At 46.7% G+C, this 23,395-nt stretch overlaps 1 protein-coding gene across 2 annotated transcripts in view; it reads left to right on the top strand.

Annotated features, from left to right (window-relative positions):
* Positions 1-23,395, top strand: part of FGF18 (fibroblast growth factor 18) — a 65,245-nt gene that overhangs the window by 24,746 nt on the left and 17,104 nt on the right. For both annotated transcript variants that reach the window (XM_085236818.1, XM_085236819.1), the window contains one exon: positions 22,846-22,952. In XM_085236818.1, coding sequence (XP_085092944.1) covers positions 22,846-22,952 — 107 coding nt within the window. The remainder of the gene's footprint in view (positions 1-22,845; positions 22,953-23,395) is intronic.

Genomic DNA, 23,395 nt, shown 5'->3' with positions numbered 1-23,395 from the left:
CCTGCTCCCTCCCCCTCTCCTACTAATAAAACTCCTTGATGTGTCAAGCTGCAAAGCCTTCCCATTTCTAGCTATGCTGAAAGGTTATGGAAATCTGTTCATCATCTTGCCTGGCACAGGAACACTTAGAGCATGATAATCGGGTAGACAGTGAGGTGGGGCATGGAGGTCCAGGATGTGACCATGCAGAGCTCCTAGCTGTGATAATGAAGGGGGGAGAGATGTCAGAGTTACTGAAGTGAGAACCATCTGTGTTACAGCCAAAACTGGATACAAAGGCAATGACACAGGATTCATTATGTGCTGGGAACCCCTCCCCCAGAGGCATTATTATGGAGTAACCTTTGATCAAGACCAGAGAGAGGCTTAAACCAGGTCCGGGGATCTGAACAGTTGTGAACTTTTGATCCAAATCTCGGTGCTGCTGGTCAGATCTGCCTCTGAAGGAGGACACCTTTCCCTCTTAAGCAGCAGATGGCTGTTTTTCCTACTGCCCTTTTTCTCTTCTTTCCTCTTTTTCCTGCCTTTAAGTTGGCACAGTGAGTCAGAGCTTAGCATTTGGGAGTGCCCGGTTCCCACTTCTTTTCTTGGCTGCAGACGATACAGTCTCCCACAGCTTTTCCCCTGTCTTAACCCAGTCCCCACGGAAAGGCGAGATCATGGTGGAGGTGATGCGAATCGCTGTTGGAAGGATTACAGAGGCTGAGTGTCAGCCCAGGGAAGGCTTTGAGAGGACGAGCAGAAGCCAATATCTGAGAAAAGGCAACAGATGTGGGAAAAGGTGCCTGTGGAGGTGGAACGTGAGCTGGCTCCAGCCCTGCGTTCTCCTGCCTACTCCTTCCTGAACTGCATTTCAAACACGGGCAGGGCTATCTCAGAACGCCTCTGCTGGGCTCCAGCTCTGCAGTCATTGGGGACAGTTGTATCCGTTCAGGCACAAGTACAGGCCATGCAAAGAGGTGCCAAATTGGAAAGCTGTGAGGTGCGAGTGTTACTGAGTGTGCTTCCAGCTCAAAGACTCACTGCTGCAGGGTGTCCGGGCTGGGAGCAGGAGGCTTATCAGAGGTTAGGAGGTGTAGTGTGCAGGGAGCAAGAAGCTGTTTTCTTGGCTTTTCAGAATGGTACTGTGTCCTTCCAAGAACTCGGTCCCATTAAAGGGTAGTAATATTAGGCAAGGGCAGGGCAGCTCAGACTTGGTGTGGGAAGCAGGGCTGACTTTGTTGAGAGAGAGACCATGGCTGTGGTCCATAATGTGCATCTTGAATGATAAGCACTAGTCAGTTTTAAGGCTGGGGAGGCAGTAACATTTTAGCACCTCTTTCCCCCCTCCTCACATACTTTCACAACTGATTAAAGAGCAGTGTGTCCAATTGAAGAGAGGCCTTTTATTTTTTTGCACATATACAGCTTCCAAATGGCTGGCATGTGAGGGTTATTCTGCCTTTGAAGGAATGGAGAGTTGGTTAGTTTTATTGCAAGGTTTTATTGACTTCTGTAAAACTTCTCACCTCTTGGTTGAAGAGAATGCCCAGAAAAGAGGGGAAGTGACAAATCTCAGGCAGTGAATTGCTCGTTTCCAGGCAGCCATCACAAGTACAGCTAAATGACCAAGCAGTGACAGAGCGATCTGCAGGGCCAGGAGAAATCCAGTGGGAGGAAGGCCCCTCAAATGTTTTATCTGGGCCTCCGTGTCCCACGTATGAGGGAAAATGCAACTCTGTGATGCATCCTTTTTTGGCCTGATAATTTGGGTATGTGACGTTTGGCTAATGTGTTGTTCAGGGCCAAGATCTGGCCCCATATGTGGAATTATTAAATGGCAAATTAAGTCAGTTAATAGAATTAATTGAGTCGATGTAAACCTTTTAATCAGATAGATTTGGTCCCTTCTCAGATGCATTAGAATCCATTAACAGATAAGTCAATTATTGAACTAAATTAAATCTAATAATAATGCCTGCTGCTCACAGCTACGCTAATTAATCTAAATACACTTACCTATCTCCCAAGGTTGTGGGTTGTCTTTTTTTTTTTTAAAGGCTTAATTGATGTTCCTAAAGTGCTCTGAGATCTTTTAGATAACAGAAGGATCTATGTGAGCAAAATATTATCTCTTAACAGACTATAAACTAATTAAAAGACTGATCTATTTACAGATTGCAGTTTTACTTTAATCTCCTCGACCTATTCGGAAGAGTTTGCATTGGCTCAGAAAAACAATATTCCTGCTATAAGCTTATTATTACTTTACAGGTTCCTAAGTGGTCCTTTCATTCAGAAAATGAAAGGGGGAAGGAGGAAAAACAACCATTAAAGTGCTGACAAAAAAAGAAAAGGACCTGGAACCTTTATATTCTACCTCCGATAAATGGTACAGATAGGGAAGAGAGGGATCAGTGACCTGAAACCTTAGATCCTTTCATTTATTTTCATTTCACAAAAGGCAGAAGACATTCTATCCTGTTTGTTCACTATCTTTGTATCCGGTGCAGTTGGTGAGAGAGCTCTCTTGGTTGGGTGAAGGCATTTTTTGCCTCATTTGTATTTCACAGCCATGTGATTTTTGTTTTAAAGTGCCTACCGTTGTCCTGAGGGCCAAAGCACAGTGATAGACATACGGACAGATGTGAGGGACATTTGTGAGGTGTTTGAGCTCACCCTCCACTAACTCCACAGAGAGTTAATTTTTATTTACGGCAAGTACTTGGCTGACCATGAGGCAAGGATGTGGTATATGCAGGTGGGTTATTAGTTAGCCAGCGCTGGGTCTATCCCAGTTAAAGAAATCTCTTGTAGTTTATAAGGTGGGAGGCTTTCTCCAAGGATGTCCCACACAAGGGGCACAGCACGTAGGTGTGCTCTCTCTCCTTCCTGGCATCCTGTTGGCTCCCAGTGTTCTTGGCTGCCCAGGTCCAGCAAGGTGCCTTTGAGAACTCCCTCTGATCTCGGTGGCGTTAAGCTCAGGACTCAACAAACACTCCCAAAACAGGTTTTTGGAGACGGACAAAGCATGTGTTTGCTTACAGGGTCAGAAAATCTGGGATCAGGCAGCCCAAGAAGGAAAGCAAAGTCAAGAGGTGTCGTGCACAATGAAACTGGACGTATCACAGGTGTTGGTGGTGCTAACACATGCTCCATGCACGTGTTCTTTTTTGGTCGGCTCTTAAGCTCTGAAAGTTCCAGTTGGCAGCTACAAACATACAGGAGAAGCCAAGTGCTGGGGTAGGTGGGTGCCTCCATCCCAGGGTCACCGTGCCTGGTGGTGTGCACACAGCCAGCTGTCCCACTGCTGCTCTAGCTGGAGCTTCCCAGAGATGCCAGTGGACAAGCCCATGGAGAGCACATTACAGCTGTCTAGACATAAGCCACGCTCCATCCCGCCAGAGATTTCATTTGTGGTAGAAATGGGCTCTGTTCCACGAGGAGGTGTAATATGTGCGGAAAATATTATTATAGCAAAATAGCCTCCTTTAATTGACTCGAAATTCTGCAGGATTCCTTCCTAGGTTTGGGTAATCCTGCGCTCTCCAGAATTAATGAGCTGACATAGCACTTCTTCGGGTTTGGCAGCTTGACAGCTAATTTAGAACTCCCTAAACTCATTTCACTAATGACTCCCATTTGTTCTATCTCAAAGCCTGGAAACAAATGCAAAATACCAGCGCCATTGTCCCATCCTTAGCAAGTCATTCTTTCCCCTCAGTGTTTCTGGCACCTTAACAGCAAGCTGCCTTGGGAAAACTGATTAACCCTTTCCCTTCCTGGAATAATTAAAATCAATTTTGATCCCCTTGGGAAGGTCAGGAAGGAAAACTGAGCTCGTTGTGGCTGGAAGGCATGGAATTAACCTGCGAGAAAGATGGCAGGTATAGCCCAAGTAGTGGCTGCAGCTTGTTAAATATAGCTGTATTTCCACAAGCTCTGCATTCAGAAACCTGCTTCTCGTCCCAGGAACCAGGTATGTGCAAAAGGACCTGCCCAGCCCAGTGCAGATCAGTCAGCGAGCCTGAATGCACCGCGCTTCGCCTTGTAATTTGGTCAGCCGAGACATCAGCGTGGCTGTTTCCTATTTAAACTACGTATTGCTGCCTCCCGTCTCTTCCCATTACAGTTTTGACATGACAACAAGACAAATAATTTTTTTAAAAGACCTTTTATCTTCTCAACCATTTATTTTCACTTACTTAGCCCGAGGGCAGCAGCGTAAGCGCTGATCATTCACCATGGCAGCTGTACAGTCAGATGGATCCTGGTGATTGGCCCGAGCCCGAGAAGCCTTCGCTGTCCAGCTGCTGCGTTACGTCTCGTTTTTTTCCCCCCTCTTGCCCAACATCTTGCAGGCTTTATTATTACTGTTTTTTTCCCTCGGAACGTCTCCCCGTGCAGCCGGGCGGTGTGCTGGGCTGGATGCGGCCCTGCCTTGGCCGCAGGTGCGGGGAGCAGCGCGGCTTTGTGCAGCCCCGGCACGGCGCTGGGCCGGACCTCCCAGGCTTCCCCGTGCAGTGAGGGGGCTCGGCTGCCATCACCTTCCAGTTGACTCTGAAAGGTTCAGCAGCCACGTGAAATATGTTGTAATCATCTTATACAAACCATCTGTACATCTGAGACTTTTTTTTTTTTTTTTTTTTTTTAAACTGCTGAGTTCTGCGTCTGTGCCAGAAAGCTCTGCTCAGGCAAAATGTGATGTTTGGAGGGAAAAAAAGAGAATCCAAACCTTTTGCTCTTTGATCTGTCACAAACCTATTTCAAATAACGCGTGTTTTTTTGCCCTAAACTTCTGTTTTTTGATAGCTGCCATCCCAAACTCCCACTGTGGCCCAGTTCCACAGCTGACGTTTTGCCGTCCGGTCCCTGTTTGGTGTAAGTACCTGTCGGAGCCCTTCCAGCAGAAGCTGTTGTTTGTTTCCCTCTGACGATTTCCCTATTTTGGATACTGGAATATTTTCAAGAGCCTTTGCTTGCAGGGAGGAAGGAATCACCTCTTAGCTCTGTGTCTGAACTCCAGGCCCCCATCATCACTGACTGACGTCTGGAAAGCCTACGCCTGCCTGTCAGTAAATATTAGGTGCTCAGACACAACCAGAAGTAATACAAAGGTCTGCTGATCATTTGTCATTTTTAATTTCTATGCAGAGTGGAAAGAGAGCTACAGAATGAAAAATCTTTATCTCCATGGAAGTTGTAAGAGGGTTTTTGTTAACAGTTTGTGTGTGTGTATAATCCTGTGCTGTGATTTAAGTGTTCCCATTAGAAATGCAGAATAGGAAATAGGATCCCATCTGTGAGCAATTTAAGAGGAAGTGAGACAATGGAGTCGATTGCTGCTTCAGTTTAGATAATCAATACAAATATTATTAGTATAGTGATTTATCTTCCTAGGCACTTTATGAAAATGTGAATGCCAGACCCTGAAGACAGGTCAATATGATATTATCTGTTCCTGCCTTGCTGTGATTATATTTCTTTCCCATGAAGCTTGAGCAGCTGCTTTCCTAAATGTTCTTCTGTGTGATGAAATAACACAGAAACAAAGTTGGGGCTTCCCTTTCTTTTCCAGGATGGGGAAGAGGCACTAAGGATATTAGTGCAAAAATTACTTCTATCCAGAATTTATACGTGGGGGTGCCACATAGTTATTGGAAGATGAAGTCCTAGAATATATTTATTTGCATAATTTTGAATATTTCTAGGCCATGAGTGTGTACACAGAAATGCAGAGGAAACCCCTCCTGAGTTGGTTTTAGTTGTATTTTAATGTCCCTCACCAAGCACTGCAGTGTGCTTTCTGAGGTTTTCTCATATCTAAGCGTGAAGACAGTCGTGAATTCAAGTTGATTCTTGGAACCCAATTAAAAGTACCCAGAGAATAGGCTAGTTAGCATTTCTGAAAGGCTTTTAAAATTGCTTTTACTTTGGGAAGGGGTGGGACCTTGTGAAAAGCATTGACTTGCAGAATTTTTTGTCTTCCATCTGCATGCTGTGTGTGTTGTCAAGTGGATGGTGAGACTTGTCCTTCATAAGAAACGTTTAGAGGAGAGAAAAAATGTCACTAACTTCAACGAGAGCACACCTAATTAAAGAGAGGATGATAAATGAAACCTCGGAGTGTGATGAGCACAATTCTGCTTGCAGATAACATGTACCTTGCTAGGGTACTGTTTGGGAGACCTAAATGCAGAGGCTTGCTTTGTCAGAAGCATAATATCAGCAGTGGTGGCCAAGTTCCTCAGCTGGGGCATGTCTACTGCTTGCAGCCTGCCCAGGTAAGGTGCTGGGGTGCTAAGGCCGGAGCCTCCAGGCAGCAGAGAGGGAAAAACCTTGACTCTCATGCATGACAGTGCAGCGCAGATTTCATCCTTAACATCCTTGGGCATCCCTCCCTCATCTCCAGCATGAAAGCTGCAACACGCCGTGTGGATTTGCCGCAAGGATGATGGCATTATGACTGGAGAGGTGTTGAAGGGATGGTAGTAATGGGGACTTGTAGCCTGATTCCAACTGTTTACTTGGTGTTTTCAGGTGCTATGAGGACGTTCTTGTTTTCAGGTTTGGGTTTCTTCAGGAAAGGTGTTGGACTTTATAAAAACTAAGGCATTTTAATTGCTCAGGTTTTACCTCGGCTCTTTCACAAACCAGATAGTTAGGAATTTCCGCCGTTGCGAGGTGGAGCACAGCAAACATTCGCCATGCCAGTAGCATTGCGTGACCGTCTGGAAGAGCAGGGAAGGGCCCTGTCCCCTGCGAGCCTGCACAGAGCCCTGGGCTCGGCAGAAAGGTGAAAAATCTGAAGCTCTGAAGAGGAGAAATTGCTGATGCATGACGCTTGGAAATCTGGAAGAGTCCGAAAAGGGAGCTGAAAATACCCCCCAAAAATGACTATCTGTGGCTTGAACGAAATAGTGTCCGATCAGCATTCAGAAACCGCTGAATTCAGACCGTTCCAATACTGGCATTTTCCAGACTGCTTGCCAGTGGGATGCAGAGGAGAAAACGTGTAGAGCGTCTGCGGTCTCCTCAGCTCTTGCAAGACGGGGAAGGCGAGCTGGAAGCAAAGGGAATGAGAAGGCCCTTTAAAAAAAAATCTCTTTTTTTTCTTATTGTGAGGAACAGAGGAGTGTTGGGGTTGGAGGGCGATGGTTGCGTGGCTGCGCTGGGTGAGCATCTTTCTTAATGAGCCATGCCAGCAATGAGTAGTCCATGCTTCTGTCCCTACTGAATTTTAAGTGTTTTCAGAATGCCCACAAGAGACAATTCAGGCTTTTATAGTAACATAGAAGCTGAGAGCTTCGAAATGTCTCCTGAGCTTTGTGTCCCCGATGTTGTAGTCACTTTAGTGCCTCTTTTTTGCTTATGCTGCCTGGAGTGACTGAGTTTGAAGCATCGCTTGGTAGTGCTCAAATTTATTTTACCCTCATATCTGAGATTTGAAATGACTGCCTGCAAGACTTCTCTTTTGCGTTTGCATATGCCAAAAAAGGCGCCTTTCTAACCAAAGCAATGAGAGCAAATCCTGCCATCTTCTGCAGCCCAGCCTTCTTGTAGCAGTAGTGAGTGTTGGGTCCTCTCCAACAAGCAGCTTCCCAGCGATCACAACTGGATGGCAGCTGTGCTGGCTGGAAGGATCTGCCCCAGGTAGTGTGGTGTAGAGGAGGCCTCGTCCTCTGCCACTGCTCCTCTGCTTCTGTTCTCCATTGAAGAACTGTGCTCTTGCAATGGAGGAGCAGTGGGTGTTGCACCTGGATGGCAGTGACGCAAGCTGAAATGTGTCATGGTTGATGCTGGAGCATATGGTGAAATGCACTTGGGATGCAGACTTTCACGCTGGTGTGGCTGGCACAGTTCAGCTTATACCCATAGTTCTCAAGTGCTTTGTCAAGAAGAGTCAGGAGAGGAAGCAGACAAACAGATAATGGAGGGGGAGCTCCAGCAGCAGATCCCCTGCAGGCACTGAAGCACTGAAAAATCTATGATGGTACAGAGAAGTAGCATGGAAGAGCTAAGTATCGAGTGGCATATAAATACCAGCTAAATCTAAAATGTGGAAAAGTAATGTCTAAATGGCTTCAGTGCTTGGCCAGGGATGGTCATGATGTCCTCACTGTGTCTGTGGCTCCTCCTGTGTGGGACAGAGGTGAGGAGCATCCTTACCACAAAATCCCTGTTACTAGCAGAGCTCTGGGTTCCTGGTTTCAAATCACACGTTGTGTCAAGGCAGTGGGTGATCTCAGCTGCTGAAAGATAGTCTTATCAGTGATGTTGTTTCAGGTTCCAGAGCTAAACATCTTGCCTTCTAACTTAGAATAAATCCTAAGCAAAATCTCTGCTGCTGTGTGGAGCTGGAGGGGTCACAGAGTTGGATCTCTGTTGCAGCCGAGGCCTGGTTTCCTTCTTGCCTGCAGTCACGAAACTCCACTGACTTCAGCAGAGCCGTTCCTGAAGCTCCCCGTGAGACCGAAAGGAGATTAAGATCCCAGCAGTGCGTCCCGTTCCTCTTGTGTCTTGCACCTTTGTTAAGACCTTGCATTTCAAACCATTTTAGCCAGTGGGAGGCAAATCAAAGCTGTTAGGTTTTAGCCGGTGACAATAGTACGGTGCTGCATGGCCAGCCCAGCCCCTTGTCTTTGTGAGACATTTGATCAGCAGTGATTCTTGCCTTTATTTCATTTGCTTCTGCATCTGCATTCCTGACTCTTTTTTCAGGTTGAATTTTTAACTGGTGGCTTCTTAGGAGCAAATAGACCAAAGGATATTGACTTTACACCTACTAATTTGGGGGTGCTAACAAGTAAACATAAAAGCTGGATGATGACTGGGTAAATTGATCCACCTGGGAGGACTGGAGGAGGGGAGCTGAAAAGCATAGCAAAGAAACTGCAGTTTAGTTTCTAGCTGGAAACCTTGTCTGTTCTTGCAAATAGAATGAGTTTGTGTGAACATCTGATGGTCACAATTGCCATAACCCATTTTGTGCTTTGCCAGGGTTTTCTGGTGCCGGAACTATTAAACCTGTGTGGGCATAAGAAGGAGCTAAGATCCTAATTAAAAGATGCTGAATGTGTTTACTTGGAAATGAAGTGCCCTTTACAGCACTGGTGGAACAAAGCTTTCTTCCTGCAGCATATGTGTGTGCAGCTCAGCGGATGACTCAGGTTCCATGTAGCTGTGGGGCTGGCGCGCTGTGTGCATGCAGCAGGCAAAAACAAATCTTGTAAGGCATACAGCAGCTCTAATATACCTAGAATAGATACTGACAAGAGCAAAAGTCAGCGGTGTGGCAGTACACCTGACATCAGTTCTCCAGCTGCAGCGTGGAGGCACTGTCACTGGAGGCAGTGAGGGGAGAGATGTGTGCAAGGGGTAAACCTCAACCTCCAGAGTGACAAACTAGAGGTAGCAGGAGCTGTGCGGATGGGGGTCGTCAATGCAGAGTGGACATTAATACCTTTCTGATGTCTATTAAGTAAATATGAATCAGCGCAGCTCCGGGTGCTTTGGCTGCAGGGTTTGTGGGGCCCAGTCATGGCACGGCCATGGGCAGTTTCAGTGCTGCTGATCTCAAGGCAGCTCCAGATGTGCCTGTTCCTCTGGCAGAATAATAGTGCATTCCTTAATTCAAGACAAGGATGTCAGCTTTCTTGGGAAGAGCGACCTACTGCAGGAGAGCTGAGCACAGCTAAGGAATGATGGATTAGGATGGTCCTGCTCCAGGCAGTGGGCTAGGCCAGGTGACCTCCAGCAATCCTTTCCAGCCTGAGTTATTTTGTGATTTGCTGAGTGTCTTTCAACACTCAGACCTGGCACTTAAAGTTCTCAGTGACCAGTTGCTTTGAAGGCAGTGGTTCTCTGGATGCAGTGGGATCCTTAGGAAGAAGTGCCTGTCTCTCCCTTTCCTCCTTGTGATTTTGTGTTGAAATTTTAAAGAATTTGTAGTCTAAAAAATTAGATGTAGGCAAAATTTCCCGTACGGCCATGCCAATCCTTCTGCCCATTCCCTCCGTTTGGAGTGACTAGCATTTGTTAAGGCAACACCTCTGCACAAGGGCATCATTTGTGGTTTGTTCAGACGTCTGCACTGTGTTGTGGAGGGGCATGTTTTGGGCCAGTGCAATAACCAGTATGTGTTATCCTTCCTCCTTTCTGAGCATTAAACCAGCTTACTGTGTACTTTGAATGGAGAGGAAAGGTAGAGGAGGAGATCTCTCGGCCTGCATCTCTGCAAATTGCTCCCCAGGCTCCAGACCTGAGACTCCAGCCCTGCATACCCACTTCCAGGCTTCCTTTCACCAAACCCTGCTCTGTGGTTGTGACTTTCAGCCCCAGCCCTGCTCCTCCGTGTCTGACCTGGCTGAAACCAATATCAGTCTCTCAGCAGGAGGAATCTGAGGAAACGCTGCAAATTTCAGCTCCTGGGGCTAAATTGTTGTGCTCTTTAACAGCAAACTGTGTTGAACTAATTGACAACCAGCTTTAAACATACCCTGATCAAGCAAATGCATTGATTTATTTTTTCCTCTCTTACCAAGCGTTAAGCAGCTTCCAGCTTGGTTTCCTCCCCGAGAGTTGGATAACTCATCTATTGTGTAGTAAAACTGATGGCGGTTTTGACCTCTATACAATCCTTTCAGTGTGCTGAGGGAGGAAGGAGCTTCTTAGGCTTGTGTGACTGTTTGACCACTTAAAACAAAACAAAACAAAAAAGCCCAACCCCAAACCACACACAACAACAAAAGATGATCCATTTTCTCTGGATGTCTTTGAAAGAAGCTCAGTTTAGAGACAGACTGGAGAGAAAAGCTATTGATTTTGTTTGACCTCCAAACAGACTGCGGTCAGTATATTTTCCCTGTTGGAAGCAGCTCAGGGCTCAGAATTTCAGTGTCAGTGTTTGTGTTCTGAAGTGGACTGGAGCTTTTGCAGCTTCTTCAATAAGAAGCGAGCTTGAAGGAGAGGTATATAAGTATTTCCCTCTGGATCTGCTTCTCTTTTTCTCCCCTATATAGCTTGGTTGTGTTGCTGATTAAGCATTCACTATTCCTTCTCACTGACGTGCTACAGGTTAGTGGCTTAGGCTGGGACTGCAGGCAGCAGTTCTGTGATCCCATCTTGCTTTTTGCCCTGCAGAACCAGGCCCTTTGCCCGCCTGCACCCATTGCTCAGCACTAGGAGAGGTGCTGGATTCTGGGTGCTGGTGTGAACTGCACTGCTGCAGCCCTGGTTTGTTCCTCCAGCTGAACTTTCCAGGACCATCTGGTAGGTCTTCAGCGTTTTTCTTTCCTCGCTTTTTTTTTTTTTTTTTTTTTCCCTGTACACAATGATAAACCTCCTAAAAAATGCCATCTCATCTTACAGACCAAATATCAACTTTTAGATAGGAAAGCTTTCTTGATTTGCACTTGGACTCCTGCAGTGGAACCAGGTGTTCTGCCTGGTGACTCCCGTAGTCACCAAATGCAGTGATTGCTCTGTTTGCTGCAAGTTGGTGTCGTTAAATGTTCTTGTGAAAAGGCTTGTGGCAGCTGCTGTTTCCTTTCGGTGGCAGTTGCCTATCTAGGAGTGAATTCAAGGGTGGAAGGAGGGATATTTGGGACGTGTTAAATGAACTTCTTGGATCTCCTTTGAGATGAGCAGTGCCAGTCAGCATCTCTCCATGCCGAGGTGTTGATTGCGTTATCTCCTCGTAATTTAACAATAATGCCTTTCATTATTGTGTATTTGGTTTGTGTGTTTCCGCCTGCTTTGCGGCAAATTCAGCACAGTTAGCCACTAGTTAGCACATCAAAGGGCAGTGATAACCGGGGAGGTTTAACTGAGCTGCAGGCAGAGGTGGGTGATGCTGGATGCCTACTGCTGGGCTCTCCTGGCTCTGAGGTGCTTGCTTGATTTCTAGTTCAGATGGATGGACATTCCTAACATCATGTATAGCGGTTGGCCCTCGTTGACTCTGCTAGCCCTCAGTGTGCTCCTAACTGCATCTTAGGTCAGGGTGAGAGTGCAGACGGGTGAGATCCTGTCTTGTAACTGCCTGGAGTGTATGTGGTCTGCTGGCAGAGACGCAGCACCAATGTCTACCTGTTGTGCTCATTTTCCCAGAACCGTGGCCCATGGCTGTACAGTAGTGACTGCTGGAATACTTCTATGTAGCCCGTGCCAGGTCAGGCTGAGGGTGCAGCCCATGCTGTGTGTGTAACCTCAGTGACTCCCAGAGCAGGACTTCAGGGCTCCCCAGAACTTAGTGACATCCTCAACCCACACCCCCGTCTCCCTACATCTGAATTTACATGAACCCTTTGCAATGGCGTGGCAAACACTGCTGAGAGCGGCGAGGGACAGTAGCAGAGCTGTTAAACCTCTGCACAAACATGAAGGAAAGGAGCTGACGGGAGGGGATCAGGCCGGGCCACTGATTGTGCCCTCAGCCCAGGTGCCTGTGGTCCTGGGTGGCAGTGACAGCACACAGTGTTGAGATTGCAGCTAATCACCGGGAAAGCAGCACGGCGAGATGCTAATGTGTTGTGATGGCTTTTGTAGGCATTTTCCAGCATGCTGCGGTGATGGAGCAGAAAGATGACAATGTCTTTTTAATGATCTAAATGAAAAATGAAGCACGTATAGAAAAGCTGAGATGTCCTTGTGTTCTAAGTGACTGTAATCTGTTTCTGATAGCAGGGTACCAAAATAGCCCTTTGATTCTCAGAGGTAATTGTACCTCTTAATTAGCTGAAGGAAAAAAAAAACACTGCCTGAGATCTTGCTATATAAATTATAATTAACCCCTTGGCACTGGAAGTTGAGATTTCCTGCCCCCGAGCACAAATGCAGAACGCATTAGCAGCACTTAGCGTCAGGCACTCTCGCCCACCGCAGAGGGGTCAGCTCGCTCCCCAGTGAATGCTGCTGGCATCCAGGAGGAAAATGGCCGGGACACCGCGGACACCCGAGGGGAAGCACTAAATGCACCATTTGGAGATGTTTGACCCGCTTCTTTTTTCAGAGCTGCAAATGCCACAGCAGGAAGGACAACACAGACAAACCCGGTGGGGAGATGCGAGCGAGGAGAGGGCCGTTCCCGGCAAGCGTTTTTGTTCGTCGACATGGCTGGGTGGTTCAACTGGAGAATGGCTCCGGGGGCTCCTGCTTCACACACCTCGGGTGAAATAATTGTCTGTTGCCAGACACACTCGGCTGTGCCTGTTGTATGCAGAACGCACCGGCCACGGGCGACTGGCCACCCACTGTTATCATTCACCAGCATCCTGCTTTTTTGTCTCCTTTTCATTAGTGTCTCTCTGGGGATGAATTTTAACTCTTCCCACTAGTGGTGGACCCGAAACGGAGTTGCCAGGTCAGGAGCTGAAGGGTGAGGGTGAGCACCATGGTTGTGCTGGGCTGGCTGAAGGCTGCTCGCACCATGGCTGTGCCTGCCCTGTGCCCCGTCTGCCCTGATGCACACAGATGGTCTTTGTTTCACGCTTTGCTCTGGCCCTCCTTGGGGAGGGCTGTGCCCTGTGGGGCCTGGGTTAGGGGCTGTCTACTGTCCCTGCCAGGAGCTGGCACCAAAACTCCCTTCCTTGGGTCAGCCAGCTCCTTGGCTCCTTCTGGGCTCTCAGATGGAGAAACTACGCTCTTCCACCATGTGTCACTGGAGTGACTGCACTCTGCAGTGGGCTTTTGGGCAGGCTGTTTCCCACGGGCTGTCTGTGGTAGTGTGGCACATCCTTGGGCTCCCATACACCCGTGGCTCTGACAGGGAGGGGTGTCACGGTCACCAGCAGCATCCCTGAGCTCAGTGGAATGCAGCAGCCATGGGGCTGCACTGGCAGGTTTCTCGAGTGGCCTTGTCCTCCCATGGCAGAGGTGAAGGGAAGCTCCACTCCTCGGTGCATCCATGGAACTGAAGACGTGGCCATCAGGGCTACCTTTAAATACTGCAGCTCCTCTACTTATAAATAAAGAGGAATTTTCCTTCTGCATTCTTCATTCTCCTTTAAGACTGTAGGAGAGGACTTGAGACTAACGAGGTGTCCGGCTGGGGAGGAGCAATGCAGGCATGGGGTAGGAGTGCTGGAAGGAGGGTTTTTCCTTTGCATTTTTCCTTTGAAAATGTGAAGTTTTTTAAAGTGAATGATGTGCTGATTGAAGAGTTGGCCAAAGAGTCCTCCAAGCTAAACAAGCTGTGTTTGTCTGTGCTAGGACAGGTGTAGGCTGGACACCTAGAGCAGCGGCATGCCGTGCGCCTCCAGCATTTCACCCACTGTGCTGAGGGACCGACCCCTGCACAGACCTGCGTGGTCCCTCTGGGGTGGGGAGAGGACAGAGGGATCCCCTGTTGCAGAGAACAGAAATGTGTGTGCATTGAGTGAGGGATGAGGTCATGTTCACGCTCGGCTCTGTGCATTGAGGCTTTCTGCAACATGGTGGTATTGCACAAGCGATAAATCAGGGCAGAATTTGGACTTTGATTAAAAGATCCTACAGGCATCCAGATGAGTTGAGCCTAAACGGAAACATTTGGGAAACACTGAGAAACTTTGGGTTGTAAATATGGGACTGAATCTGAGCTTTGCAGGTGGTGTGTGTCTCTAGGTAAATTGAAACTGGGATAAGCAACAGTAATATGTATTTTACTTTATCTACGTTGGTTCTTTAAATCCAGAATAACAACAAATAAGCTGTTAGAGATACTGCTTCTTTTCTGCTCTTGTTTATAACACCGCAGATGAGGTCTGGCTTAGTTCTGTACTTGATTTACTCCTTATATTACACTTCAGCTTGGAATCTCCTTTTATAAATCCAAACACTCGTGCTTTGAATGCAGAATTATATTTGAGCTTTTTAAAGTACATTTATTATACATAAAACTAATTTTACAGTTCTGACAGGTCTTATTTAAATGTCCAATGCCAGATGCCTTTTGTCCCTGGGGACTCTGGAAAGAAAAAGAAAAAAAGAAAACATCAAAAAAGCCAACTTTTCAAACTTTTCATGCAGTGAAAAATGCAGTAGGAGACAGGTAAACAGTCTTACCTATGCTGTGCCTCGCCCTATGCTGTGAGTAATAGTTAAGGAAAAATATGTTTCCAGAAATAGATACATGAAACTAAAGGTGTTAAAGGCAGAGTTAGTGGGATATCTGATTTGTGCTATTTCTGTTGCTGCCACTCTGAGAATAGCTGGAAGGATTGTGCTATTTCTAGTGGGAGAGACCTTTAAAGGGAGCTGATAGAGAGGACCTCCTCTGAGGTATGTCATCCAAGGGCTCCCTTTGGCTGTGGTTGGTTCCAGATGGATGTGCCTCCACGAAAAGGAGGGAAGGGCTCTGTAACTGGTTGTTCCTTGTCCTCCTCTGTCAGCCTTTACTGAAAATTAATTACAGTCATCTAAGAATGACGACTGTATACTTCATCTCATAGAGCATTATATGGCGAAAGTGAGTGGCAGCAGCATGAGCATTAAAAAGTCAGTGTGTGTCTTTGAAATTGTATTTGAATCCATTTGTAACAACAACTCCCATTTAAAACCTTAAAACATAGAGGAATTTCCCCAGTGTGCCAGAGCATTTTTTCTGGTAGGTTGTGCTGCTACCTCTGCTCCTCTGGGTTCCAGAGCCACAAGAATCCCACTGAAAATACCCTAGCATTGTGCAACTTTATTTTGAACATGTTTATTACTTGTTGGAAGGAGGGAAAGTTACAGTGAACACCTTTGAGAAATTGCACAAACATGCTTATATTCCCATCCATAAAATTAATTGTCATTATTTCAGCTCTGCACAGAATAATAAAACCCGCACAGTACACAGAGAACATTACATATTTCTGTGCCAGACACAGCTGATAATGTTAATTCAAATAACTCTGCAAATGCCTTCTGCATTTCTCCTCGTTGGCCCCAGTTTGGAGTACTCACAAACACAACAGTGGGACCGGGATGGGGCTCACATCTGCAGTACGTGCAGCCATCATGGTGTTGGCACATGGGAGAGATTTATGTGTTTGGGAGTCCTTGGTATGAGGATATGGTGGTGCTAACATCACACCTAGTTCATCGCTGAGGATGAGCAGCCAGCCACCAGGCTGCCCAAGCTTGACGGATGAGTGCTTCAGGGTAAATATGGGCTGTCCTATGCTTCTGGCCACAAGTAAAGGAGCTTTGAAGAAGCAAGAGTACACGGGGTTCCCATCGTTGTCGTTCTCTGCTTATTGTTATTTTTGTGTACATCGGTATTATTTTTGGGTTCGGCTGAGACTGGGAACAAGAGAGTCAAAATAACATCAGCAAAGTTTGTTCTTGTGGTAATTCTAACCCTCTGCGGGACGGGGAAGGTTCACGTTGTTTCCAGACCCAGGAGACTCCAGTGCTTTGGATGCATTTCAGCTGCACGCTCAGGGCCAGGTTCTGAGGTCCTTGTCTGTTGGTCTTTACTATGTCAGTAGGAGTTTATTCAAATGAGAATGATCAAAGACATCAGGGTTTGGCCCTTTATTTTCATTTTAGGTGCTTTTTCAAGCATAACGGAGCTTCTGAACTTTTTGAGGCTCATCCTTCACTAATTCCAGACTGAGGCTGGCAGCTTTTCAAGCAGTTTTCCTGCATCTGTAGAAATACTGTCCACTTGAGCTGTGTTTGGAGACAGCAAGACACCCTGGTGAGATAGAGGAATTTCTGTGCTAACATTTAAAACGTTTCTCTTTCCAGGCCTACGTCTTAGTCATTGCAAGCTTGCAGGTGGTAAAGTTCAGCTCAGAATTTGTTCGCTGCCACTCCCCGCCCAGACGTTTTTAAAGCACACAACCTATTGCCTCCAGTTTTACTGAATCTTGTCTAAATAAGCTTATTCACCATAGCTGAAGCTACTGCCAAAGTATTTTTAGTCTCTTATGTTAGATTCTGCACGAAACATCTGTGAGAGGCCAGGCCTGATTCTCCATTGCTTCGTGCTTTTTTTCTCATATCTACAAATGGGCACAGATGGCTCTGTGTGTAATGCTGACCCTAACCCAAATCCCTGTCTGAGTAGTGCAGACGTGGGCTAGCAGCACGATACTTAAGATCTTAATGTTGTCCTCAGATTTTTTTTTTTAATTTTTATTTATTTATTTATTTATTTATATTTTTAAGTTGGGTAAAACCTTTAAGACTTATCTTGGTATTTATTCCAGTCTTATGTCAGCTACACTATCAAATAATTTTCATGTATATGGACTGATTACAGATCTCAGCGTTCAGTGAATTTTCATTTAAGCTTCTCCCAAGATGAATATTATTTCTCATGGAGTTAGCTTATAGGAATCGTGTCTGAAAGCTTTGTCATCCCTCCGTGACCCAAGTGGGCAATCCTGAGAGGCGTACTTATTTGTTTTAGATTCTTGTTCTTTTACCCTTGGTATTGCTGTTCTGGCAGAAGCAATAACTACCATAACCTCCTGCAGAGATGAGAGCTCACCTGAGAGGATCCCTGGGGTGCCTGGGGAGCACCAGTGGCTCCCAGACATTTCTTGTGCGTCTCTTGTTGGCCGCTGCTGAACAGGCAGGGGACTTTTTGGGTGGGCATCCCTGAAGGTGAAACCATTGCCACGGTTCAGCAGGCTTAAAGAGCAGATGGTTCATCAGTTTGAGAGTGATGGTGTAGAACCCCATTATCTTTAGGCTGTCTCTGCCTTTGTACCCTCAGGACTGGCTGGGCATGGCAGTGTGCCGTGCTCACACAGCTGTCCTGGGCTGGGAACTCGGGAGGTGTGGCTGGCACCAGTGTGGATGTTTGCACATCTCTTGGCCTCATGTCACGTCGATGTGCCCACTGAATGCTGAGCAGATAACTTGGGGTCCTGGAGATGAAACAGGACATCCTTCTGCTGCCGAATGGTTGTTTGCAATGAAAACGCCTGAAGGCATTTCTGGGAGCCTGAAACCCTTATCTGCCAGTTCAGAGGTAAAAATCCCAGGAAGCTGCTCTAGTGTGCTGGGAAGGGGATTTTAGCCCTTGTTTCCTTGCTGAAACTGCTGAGATCCTGTGCTTTGCTCTGGCTCCTGGAGCCCTTTAGGTGAGTAGAAAGCCCTGGGGAGGGTGGGAGATCATAGGGGAGCTCACACCTCCCTGCCCAAAGCCATGCTTCCATTGCTTTGGCAGTGCAGCCGAAGGCAGAGACCGGATCCTGCAGCCCTGCATGGTCTGTATTGGCGCTCAGGGGCTTCCGACTTGTGCGAGGTCCTTTGTGTGAAAGTATTTGCAGGATCAGGTTGCTGCAGTGTAAGTGCCTTTGAGGTCTTTGCTGCGTTATAGATTTTCTTCTGATGTCTCCCATGCAAATATTTAACCTGTCTGGTTCCTGAGAGCTCTGAGTGCTGGCGTGTGCTGCTCTGAGAGGGTCGGATCATCTCTGCAGTCTTTGCTTTCTTCACATGCTCTCTGCAGGCCTGAAGGGATGCCATGGGATGTAGTACTGTGCTGATGCCCCCACGGGTTTATTTGCCTGAGATCTTGTCCTTCTTGACCGAGCAAGTGATTGTGGTCTTTGCAAATCTGGGTGCCTGCAAGTGTTCAGAAATACCTGGAGTGTGGGTCTTGGAGCCTCCGTTACCCCACCTTGCAGTGACCAGGCACCATTTGGAGGAATATACAAATGAGAAAACAGAAATTACAGATGCAGCATAGATTACCTCGCTTGTCAACAGCCTGCAGGCCTTGTTAGACCCTGCAGACTTTACATAATTTTGGCGTTATTCCCTCTTACTACGTCATGAATATAAAGTGGAGACAGGGTCATTCTCTCCGATGTTGTGGTCACATAAAGGATTCTCTTATTTTTTTGCTTGGGGGCAGGCAGCATTTTGAACAAGCTTCAACTATTTGAAGCGGGGATGTGCAGAAGAGCCTGCCCTTGGCTGGGGTTCTCCCTGCAAGCACAGCCCTTCAAGAGTGAGTCTTACTCTCTCAGAGGAAGAACAGGTCTGCTGTGCTCACAGCCAGAGCTTCTGCAGTAACATCTGTGTGTCATCCAGTCCTTCTGCACCTTCATTGCATTTCTCCTTCACTGCTGCTTTGCACCTGGCTGTTGGAGTTTGTAATAAATATCATTAAGACCTTACACTTTTCAGGTATGTTTTTCTTCTATCCTTGTGCTTTTCTGGCTCCCATCCTCGTGCTTCCAGGAAATATTTCAAAGATAATTTGGCGTATTTTCTGCCACCTTCACATATCTTCCTGGCTTTGTGTTTTTTTAGCTGGAAGATAGCTTTTCAACATACGTGTGTAATCCTTTTCACCTAGACATGTGAGGAATTCCAGTCTCTTCCAGTAGGAGTTTTCAGGAAGGTTTAGGTTAAATGGGCCAATACAGCAAAATCATGTAGCAGAAGATCTTACCCTCTAAAAACATCTTTTTTCTTTCTCTCTCTTTCTCTTTTTTTTCTGGAAAATGTATCAGACTATCTAGCTGTCAAAGAATTTAAACAATAATAGCTGATCTGAAGGCTGGAGCGCAGACCTTTTGAAAATAAAGATTGTAATCTCTCTGCAGAGCACCTGGGGATGGATGGGGCTGGAGGTGCTGTGTGCTGGGGGAGGCTCTCTGCCACTGAGGGCCCACGTAAAGTTCCCGTGTGTTTTTCAGGGCTGGGATTCACCCTGACTCATTTTAGTTGTCTGGGTGTGATATTCCACATCACTGTTTGGGCTCTTGAGAGAATTCGGGGTGCAAATCATAGATGCCTGGTTTAAACAGGAGAATCTGTAGGGTGGAAACTAGCTGGGTTATGAACCAAGGCCTGACTGATCTCTCTAGTGGGGAAGGAGGAGAAGGAACCCTAAAAATAAGAACATGTTCTCAGCATCTTACGACTCAGCTTTTCCAGAAGTGGGTACCTCTGGGCTGCCTTAGCCCATGCTTCAGCAGCCAGGATTGCAGCAGGGAGCAGACAGCATCTGCTGAGCCTCTGCTCCCTCTTCCTGGACATCAGGGGCTGCTGAGCAGGGCCGTGTGGGTGCCTGTATGTCTGTCAGTGATGCTGTAGATGTTTGTCCATCGCTGCTGCTTGGTGCAAGCAGTGGCACTCTGCTGGGGGGGGAAGGGGTGCCGGTGTAACCTCTGCCGCCCATGGGGAAGGTGAGTTCCATTTAGCTCTAAACTATAATGTGCTTTTATTAGATCTTTAAACTTTATTTAAATTCTTTATTTAAAAAGGGGGAGGAAGGTATCATATTTTAATTAGCAGCGGTGTCAAAGGAGACCTAGATTAATTATTTGAAATCACTCCATCCAGATGGTTTTAATTTTCACAGCAGGGAACCGGCATCTTTTTAAGGTGATATTTTTCAAATTAAAATCAGCTTGGATATTACTCATACTGGCTGCAGTGTGAGGGGGTAGGGGGAAGCAAGGCGTGTGCCCTGTGTTTGTTCATCTGAGCCGGGCACGCGCGGTGTCAGCCCGCGTTGGCTGTGTGTGGGTTGCTGGCCATCTGGGAAATGGGAAATGGAGCATTTTATTGACCTTTACTTCTCCTTTGGCTGGATGAAGCCCGTATCTGATATTCGGGGTTGTTCTTAGCAGTTCTAGTAGCAGCGCTGAGGCTTGGATGGATGGATGGGGTTGCCTTGCGGCTTAGACGTGGCGTTCCCAGAATGGGGGGTAGCAGAAGGTGGGCAGGCAGTGTGGGTGAACTTGTGTCCTGTTCGTGCCTGAATGCAAGCTGCCGAGCCCTAGCTGGTGTTTGGAAGCCCTGTTTATGTCACTGGGTGGATTTGATGTGGAGATCTGCAGGCAGCTCCTTGTAGCTCTGGGTATTGACCATAGTTCTTGGCCAGTGCTTGGCAACTCATGTCTGGTTCCTTAGAGGAACCTTCAGGCTGCTGCTTTCCCCTCTCACACTGACTGAATTTCTGTCCCTTCCTGATAGAATCACCGAGGTTGGAAAAGACCTCCAAGATCATCCAGTCCAACCATCACCAACGACCAATATTTCCCCACTAAACCATGTCTCTTAGTACAAGACAACCTTTCACAGTTACTTTTTTAGAGATAGTCATACTCCTGACTATTCCCTGATCCATTCCTATGGCACTGCATCTGAGCAGGCTCCCTGAGCAATTTGAAGCGATGACCTTCTCCAAGGTGCACACCATTTAGCTCATCTGTGGCATGCTCTGCCATCCTAGATTTGTTCATCTTTATATCCCTACAATGATGGAATATTTCTGGCCTTGTGCCCTTCCTGCCTGAAGTGTGGGTGAGCACTGGTTTGATTCTACCTGGGCATGTGCTGAGACAAAGCATGCAGCATGCAGCTGCTGTTGGCAGTCAGGTATCCATCCTCCAACCACGGCACCTGCCTGAAAGACATAGATAAATGTCCTTATTTACGTGTTTGCAAGCTGTGTACAGGTATAATACAGGCATTATCCTACTTGCTGTCAGAAAGAGGTACAGAAATATATTCTTTAAATATCCCCTGTGATAAAGATTTAATGAATATATCTACATAAATGTAAACAGTAACTGGCAAACCCTGAACTTGCATGTGTGACTGGGCTGCAAAGGGAGAACTCCATTTAGGGCCCTCGTGAGTTAAAGGTGTGTGATATTTGCAGTGCTGCAGAAGCCAAAAGCTGACTTTACAAGTGGGAAAAATATTAATGTGTTTAAATGAAACAAACTCCTATTTCTATCCCCATGGTAAATCCTTAACGGTGAACATATTTGCTCTTAGAGGATTTTAAAGTTTGAAATATGAATGCCAAAAAGAATGTGACTTTTTGCAGCGCAGATCAAACATTCTTCAGAGTTTGGCAGAAGCTGTGTTTCTACGCTAAGACTCAGTTCTTACAAACGTGAGAATTTCCAGAGCAGGAGCGTGGATTTGCACTTGCTGACACTTACACATTCTTGCATTGTGTTTCCACCATGTCTACTTTCTCCCCTGCATATCAGAGATGGAGCTGAACCAAAATGTCCAGTCTGCATGTTCCTGCCTCTCCAGGGAAATTCTTGGAATCTGAACCTCGAGCATGACTGGAATTTGAGTTTAGATCAGAGTCAGAATGGAACGCTGAATTTGAGCGTGTGTAGGTTTTAGTGATGGTGATAGCATGCTGTACATCTGTGTGACAGCTTGACCGGCTTCTGCAAATCAAATTGCATCAGGGCAGGTGGTATATACAGATGAAGCAGAAATCTAGCCCCTGCCATGGCTCCTGGAAATGCTGCAACGCAGTATTTGGCCTTAATAAGACATGCAAAACACAATGACATTGGCCACGTTTCTCCCAGCTGGGCCTGGAATTGCAGGCTCTGCAGAGCTGTATTGCCACAAAGCAATCAGTGACCTCCTGGAAAGACGTTTTGACACTCTCAGGGCCCAGAACACAAACAGCACTGAACTTCTCCCCCAATAGCTGTCATGAGCACCAAGAGCCTGTGTCTGGGGTGCCTCTGTGATGTGTTTGGGGGCTGCTGACTGTGGGGAAAGGAATCTCATTCTGTTTGTGTTAATCTTGTATCTTCCATGAGAAAGAAATCCGTTTTCTTACTCTTGCAGTGTGGAGGGCTGCTTCTAGCATCACATTCCTGATGGGGTAGCAGGGACATATAGAGTACGGTTGTGTGTGCCTGTTCTGTGCTAAAGAGGCATTAAATCTGAAGCGTCCGACATGGAGACGTGTCAGGTTGGCACTTCTAACCGAGTCTGAAGCTCAGCCCGTGGGTGGTTATGAGGGTTGTTCCCTTGTAGAGCATCCAAGTGTGGTGTGGTTCAAGTGGAGGCAACGGGACAACACACTGGTGAGCTTTGCACACACTGACTTAACATGACCACGCTGGTAAATGCTTTTTTTTCTTCTTCCTTTACAAGCCCAGCTTCTAGTGGAAACAGACACTTTTGGCAGTCAAGTCCGGATCAAAGGGAAGGAGACAGACTTCTACCTTTGCATGAACAGGAAAGGCAAGCTAGTGGGGAAGGTAAGTGTTTCCTACTGATTCTTTTTTAACATGAGTGTTACCTTTAGCAGCCTCCTCAAAGCTGCAACGATGTGTACAAGCATTGCCTGTCAGCCTCAAATGAAAAGCAGGATTGAGCAAATGTGGCATTTAAGGGCGGTCTGTCCCTTCACCAGGCCTCCCCCATGTCCTTAAAACCAGCTCTGCAGCCATCCACTGGGATTCTGCGGTGATGTTTTGGATGCATATGGGTTGACACTTTACAGTTGGGTAAATTGAGAAAAGTTGTCAGTTCTGTATTACAGCGTTACAGAATGTGGTTCCATATAACTTCATGACGTGATTGAATCCTGTCTGACTTTGGAGTGATATTAGAAAAAGGGAAAGCAAGAGTATGGTAGGAAGGTTAGCAACTGGTTTCAATGTTGAGGCAGGTTATAGCATGGCAAAGCTAATACCGAAAT

The sequence above is a fragment of the Meleagris gallopavo genome, chromosome 15 (assembly GCF_905368555.1).
Source record: "Meleagris gallopavo chromosome 15, MGAL_WU_HG_1.1, whole genome shotgun sequence".
In the NCBI taxonomy this organism is placed as follows: domain Eukaryota; kingdom Metazoa; phylum Chordata; class Aves; order Galliformes; family Phasianidae; genus Meleagris; species Meleagris gallopavo.
The sequence above is the reverse complement of the archived record's forward strand: the minus strand, read 5'-3'. Positions and strand labels throughout refer to the sequence as shown.